The 7,013-nt window shown below is 36.0% G+C and overlaps 1 protein-coding gene across 2 annotated transcripts in view; it reads left to right on the forward strand.

Moving 5' to 3' along the window:
• LOC108514358 (transmembrane protease serine 11E) overlaps positions 1–7,013 on the forward strand; it is a 54,935-nt gene that overhangs the window by 8,046 nt on the left and 39,876 nt on the right. For both annotated transcript variants that reach the window (XM_017850542.1, XM_017850550.1), the window contains exon 2: positions 5,980–6,104. In XM_017850542.1, the coding sequence (XP_017706031.1) occupies positions 5,980–6,104 (125 nt within the window). The remainder of the gene's footprint in view (positions 1–5,979; positions 6,105–7,013) is intronic.

Here is a 7,013-nt window from a genome sequence, read left to right on the forward strand (position 1 = left end):
TGAATCATGCAAACTTTCTGGAGTCATCTAGACAATGTCAAGAGGAAGATTTGGTAAGAAGACAGCTAAAATTTAAAAAATTCTGAAAGTCTCAAGCTATTAGCAGCCACAAGAGTGTCTCTAGCTCAGGTTCCTCAATCATTTTTCTTCTGATACACTTGCCATGATATCACCACACTGTTAATTCTTATTTTTCTTTCACACTTTGAAGTGCGTAGAATTCTCTAGGATTGGCTGCAATGGCATCCCTCATTAATTTTGCTGTGGGATATTGTTGTGTATAAAGTTGCTGACTCAGATAATGCCAATTTATTATCTTGAACTAAAAAGAGTTTGATGAATGAAAGCAAATATAATAATAGAATTCAAACTGCAGTAGCTTAGTTTAAGTCTATAAACCCATAACTAATTACTTAATAATATCTTTAATTTTTTTGCAACCCACCTATCTGTATGTAGTTGCAAACTTCTAGAGATCAGGTCAAGTGTCAACTTAAATCAGTTTTGTAGTCACCTGTGCTGTACCATATTTAGTTGGGAACTTAATAAAGACCTTGATGACAACCACAGTGGAGGTCAGAGACAGTCCTTACTGTTGAGTTGCCACTAATATTTATGTAGTACACCTATCTAACAAAGTCTGTTGATATCATATGCAATCTTCGCAACCTCCTTTTAAAGGCAGGGGAAAGATACTGTCACTTAAGTTTCATGGTTGGTTAAACAGAAATAGTTAAACTTTGGGTTTTGTAACTTCTCTATGAGAACTAGGCATAATTATAATGGTAGGGAATGCAAACATTGCAATTCAGCCCAAGGGCCTGGCTGATGCTATTAGATACTTATAGATGTGTTTTATCTATCACTGGATAGGACAGAAATATGTTATTTGTAATTTTATATGGAGTAATTTGCTTGTATTACTTCTTTAAAAAAACTGCAATGAAATATACAATCCATGCACATATGTATATAATATTCTGTTTTATTTCTACTGTGGATATTTTTATAGTCTTGTTCTAGAAAGTGTGAGAAGGATTAATGATGTCACTAATGCTTGCTGGTATGGGTTTTTCACAATGTAAAACACATCTCAAATGCTTTTATTGATAGGATAAGCAATCCTATGAGCTAAGCTACAGTCAAATATGTAACATATGCCAAAACAGATACATAGACCAAAGGAACAGAACAGAGGCCTCCGAAATAATGCCACACATCTACAACCATCTGATCTTTGACAAACCTGATAAAAACAAGCAATGAGGAAAGGATTCCCTATTTCCCTATTTAATAAATTGTGTTGAGAAAACCGGCTAGTCACATGCAGAAAACTGAAAGTGGACCTCTTCCTTATACCTTATACAAAAATTAACTCAAGATGGATTAAACTTAAATGTAAGACCTAAAACCATAAAAACTCTAGAAGAAAACCTAGGCAATACCATTCACGACATAGGCATGGGCAAAGACTTCTTGACTAAAACACCAAAAGCAATGGAAACAAAATTCAAAATTCGCAAATGGGATCTAATTAAACTAAAGAGCCTCTGCACAACAACAACAAAAAACTATCATCAGAGTGAACAGGCAACCTACAGAATGGGAGAAAAATTTTGCAATCTATTTATCTGACAAAGGGCTAATATGCAGAATCTACAAAGAACTTAAATTTACAAGAAAAAAAATCCCATAGAAAAGTAGGCAAAGGATATGAACAGATGCTTCTCAAAAGAAGACATTTATGCAGCCAACAAACATATGAAAAAAAGGTCATCATCACTGACCATTAAAGAAATGCAAATCAAAAGCACAATGAGATACCATCTCATGCCAGTGAGAATGGCGATCATTAAAAAGTCGGGAAACAACAGATGCTGGAAAGGATGTGGAGAAATAGGAATGCCTTTTACACTGTTGGTGGGAGTGTAAATTAGTTCAACCATTGTGGAAGACAGTGTGGCGATTCTTCAAGGATCTAAAACCAGAAATACCATTTGACCCAGCGATCCCATTACTGGATATATACCCAAAGGATTATAAATCATGCTACTATAAAGACACATGCACATGTATGTTTATTGAGGCACTGTTCACAATAGCAAAGACATGGAACCAACCCAGACGCCCATCTATGATGTCTGTTATATACATCTCCTTTCTTTTTCAATGATAGACTGGATAAAGAAAACATGGCACATGTATACCATGGAAAACTATGCAGCCATAAAATGGATGAGTTCATGTCTTTTTCAGGGACATGGATGAAGCTGGAAACCATCATTCTCAGCAAACTAACACAAGAACAGAAAACCAAACACCGCATGTTCTCACTCATAAGTGGGAGTTAAACAATGAGAACACATGGACACAGGGAGGGAGACATCATACTCTGGGGCCCGTCAGTGGGTGGGGGACTAGTGGAGGGATAGCATTAGGAGAAATACCTAATGTAGACGACGAGTTGATGGGTGCAGCAATCCACCATAGCACGTGCATATCTATGTAACAAATCTGTACGTTCTGCACATGTACCTCAGCTCTTAAAGTATAATTTCTTTTGTAAAAAAGACCCACTATTGATTGGTGGTATTGCTGTGAAGAGGCTTGTTCTGGTAAATTTTTCTTTGAAACATTGAGCCTGACTTGTCATTTTCCAGTGCTTGCCATTAGCTTTATTTGCATTAGTACCTTTTCCCCTTGTCTTTTGCTGTTGCTGCTGCTTTTCCTTTTAGCACTATTCTAAAAATGACACATTAATAAGTGATAATAATAATGCAGATCTAAACATATTGCTTGTTTTCTGGCAATTTGGGGCTAAAAAAGCATAAGCATATTTTAACTGTTATATTCACTTGACTTGTCACTAATTATACTTGTCCCCAGATTGAAAAGAAAATCATATAAAGAAAGCAATTTTATATTACTAAAGCTATTAGAATTCAATCAGTCTATCTGAAGGTGATTTTACATGAATAGGTGCACATAAGTTTTGATAGACGAAAATAATGACTGGAAAAGTGTTTATGTATGTTCAGGAGGAGGTTAATTATACAAATGTCTGTTGATACGTAAAATAAATTTATTCCTTCACTTTACTATTTTTTTTGAGCACATTTTCTTTCACATATAGTTTGGAGGAATTCAGTATTGAATCACTTACTGAGAAAATAAAAATGTAAGAAAGAAATAGGGTCAATTATATCTCAAAAAAGCTAAACAAATATGGTGAATCCATTTGAAAAACAATGCTATACAGACTGGGAAAAGAACAAATAAAGTTTCAAATGACAAACATCTTAGTAATGTGGTCATTTCCACTATTACTAATAATTAAAATAATGATGATAATAATTATCATCCTTGTTATTTGTACAATCTTTTTTCCACTTGGGAGCTCAAAGTACCAAACCGCCTTATCAATTTTATCTCTACCTAGCTCATTAGGTCAGGAGGAGTCTGGACTTATTATCCTTGTTTTCCGTATGGAGAAATTAAGACAGATAATGAATCTGTGGGTACAAGACTATATAATAAATGAGTTGGTGGCAGGACTCAGAAATACAATCTCTTAATTTTTTATTCAAAGTATTTTTGACTGGATTCTCTTTTTTCTTTGTCCCATGTTATCCCTTTCGTCTTCTTCTAGCCACCCAGGAGAGCATGTCACTAAAATAGTTGTGAGTAATGTGGGAAGGTGGGGGTCAGAAAAGGAATCACAGTGATACCTTGGACACTGCAGTGATGTGAATTCCATGAAAATACATATGTAATCTTCCTATTTTTTTTTCATATTTTAAGAATGTCCTATGTCTCTCTCTCTCGCTTTCTTTTAATTTGAAAGTCAGAATGTTTGTTCTTAAAAAATCCACCATAAAACAAACAAAACCACGAATTAAAATAAAAGTTTCTCACTTATTTGTTATTCTGCTTCTTACTGAAAAAAAAAATTGTTGTGTCTTCTGTATATTTTGTTATGCACAGATACATATATATATAGTTTTATTATTTAGAAAAACTGAAGCATGGAATGCATATAGTTCTATAACTTTTTTAAATTAAAACTTATCATTAACCTTTTTAATGTTAATATATGAAACCTACCTCATCAATAGAATGGCTGCATTGTTTACATTTTTATCTTGATTAAAACTTACTGTAGAACAAATAGAAAGTATCTAATATTTCACAATTCTACATAGCAATCATGTATTTTTGATAATTTCATGTTTTCTACACAAATTCATATTCTTCATCTGACATGTTTTGATATTAGCTGAGAAACCTCTGCCCGTATTCCCCTCAACAGTTTTGCTTATGTCTGTTATACTCATCTCCTTTTTTCTGCAACAGATGAATAGCAAGCATTCAGGGATGAAGGAATAGGAGTCAGTTTTGGGGGTTTCTTAGGCACAGTTGCACATAAAAAGTAATCTCATTGTAGAGAAGTCTTTTATATTGCAGTAATTGCCATTCTAGGAACAGGTGTTTGGAATTCTACTCAAGGGAAAACTGGAGATGGGAAAGGTTGGGGAGAGTAAGATAAAGCTTGGTTACAGACCCATGGAAAAATCACAGGAACAAGGCAGGAGAACAAGCAGAGTCCCTGGAGCCTTCCACCACATCTCAGTGCCTTCCCCAGGGACAGGATTGTGTAGTGATGATAATACCACTGACTTCTGTGCCAATGCTCTTTATTTTGTGCCCAGCCCGAGCCAGGATGTAATGATGGTGTGACAGGGGCCAACATGATAATATCATCACTTCCTGATCCTATATCATCAGGAAACAGAGTGTTCTTGATTTCTGTAAACAAAAAGTATTTATTGTGAAATGCTTTGCTGTTTACACATTCATGATCTAATTCTAGGTCCCAAAGCACTTTAGAAGGAATGGTTATCCTGCTCCTTACTGATATATGGAGAAATTGAGCTCAGAGTTTAAATGATTTGTCCAAGTCGCAGATCTGTTAATGAAAGGGCTGCACTTAGAATTCTCCTTATTCTGATTCAACACCCAGTACTCCTTCAGGAGAATACCATGTTTTCCGCAAGTCCTCATATAGCAGACAGCGCTCTAGAAAAAAAAAAGTATAGCATATACTGGCATGGTAAATGCCTCAAGAAATCTAAAATAGCAGTATCATATTCAAAATCCTTAGTCATCTCTGACTTATTATTTCATATTTCTGGCTTTAGAGTTTGCTTACCAAATATTATAACCCAATGGGACAATTTTACCAATCAAACAAACATCATGTGGATCAATGTTTTCCAGTTACATGTATTTTTGAAGGCAGAACAAATAGAAGAAGTTGAGGGAATCTCAAGCAAAAAGAATTTCCTGTAGCATCATTAAAGCTTAGAGGTAAATATTAGCTCAAAACCTCAGGTTCTTTAGGAAGGGGCCTCTGGTTGTCTCTTCTAGATATCCTCAAAGCTCGGTTTGGAAATAGATCAGAAAATTAGAAGCATAGAATTAGCAACTCTATCTGAAACCTGGTATGCTTCAAGCTGTAACATACTTAAAAAGGATATTTAAGATTCTAAAGGGCTAGAGAAAAGGCTTAAAATATTTTTGTAGCTCCTGCAGTGTCTAACTCTATATCAAGTGCGTGGCTGGCTCAACAAGTGATAGCTAACATTTAATATTGCACTTCCTACATGTCAGGCATTGTTACAAGCACTTTATATATAGTACTTCATTTAATTCTCACAATAATCATATGAAATAGGTACTATCATTATCATCTTCCTTTTATGGATGAAGAAACTGAAGCACAGAAAAGTCAAACTACTTGCCTAACTACAGGAGTCAGAGTCAGGATTGGCCTCAGCAGCCTGGAACCAGGGTGTGCTCTAAACCCAGATAGTACACGACCCTCCAAATGAATGTCCTTTATCCACAAAAATATCTGTTTTGTCTAAGGAGTGGATGTATTGCATGCTCTGAAATCTGTCTATTTACTTTCTTCCTTAGGCCGGATGTGGTGAGGGCTAGGAAAAGAGTTTGTTGGGAGCCCTGGGTTATCGGCCTCGTCATCTTCATATCCCTGATCGTCCTGGCAGTGTGCATTGGACTCACTGTTCATTATGTGAGATACAGTAAGTATAAGCTGCCTTGGCATCATGTAATTTACCCCAAATATTTCCTCATACCTTGCTGTTTTGATTTGCCTCAGGCTTATTCATTCATTACTAAGATTCATTTGCATAACCTGTACAAAGGAATCTTTACCTGCTTTGTCTCTTATTTAGTGCTCATAAGTCAAGGAGGATTATTTTTTCTATCTTTGATGTGTGATGCTTTCTGCTGGGAACAGCATGCTCATTTGCATCTTCCTTAATAAGCAATAAGTGAATATTTATCAAGGGAAAACTACAGCATAGCTAGAAGCAATGTCTTGAGTTGTTTGAGGTCACAGGGCAAGCACCTTGATTCAAAATAATTCTGACCGGGTGCAGCGGCTCACACCTGTAATCCCAGCACTTTGGGAGGCTGAGGCGAGTGGATCACTTGAGGTCAGGAGTTTGAGGTCAGGCTGGCCAACATGGTGAAACCCTGTCTCTACTAAAAAAAAGGAAAAAATGCAATCATTAAAAAGTCAGGAAACAACAGGTGCTGGAGAGGATGTGGAGAAATAGGAACACTTTTACACTGTTGGTGGGATTGTAAACTAGTTCAACCATTATGGAAGAGTATGGCAATTCCTCAAGGATCTAGAACTAGATGTACCATATGACCCAACCATCCCACTACTGGGTATATACCCAAAGGATTATAAATTATTCTACTACAAAGACACATGCACACGTATGTTTATTCCGGCACTATTCACAATAGCAAAGACTTGGAATCAACCCAAATGTCCATCTGTGACAGACTGGATTAAGAAAATGTGGCACATATACACGAGGGAATACTATGCAACCATAAAAAAGGATGAGTTTGCGTCCTTTGTAGGGACATGGATGCAGCTGGAAACCATCATTCTTAGCAAACTATCACAAGAA

The sequence above is a fragment of the Rhinopithecus bieti genome, unplaced genomic scaffold (assembly GCF_001698545.2).
Source record: "Rhinopithecus bieti isolate Rb0 unplaced genomic scaffold, ASM169854v2 scaffold_2469, whole genome shotgun sequence".
NCBI classification, from domain to species: domain Eukaryota; kingdom Metazoa; phylum Chordata; class Mammalia; order Primates; family Cercopithecidae; genus Rhinopithecus; species Rhinopithecus bieti.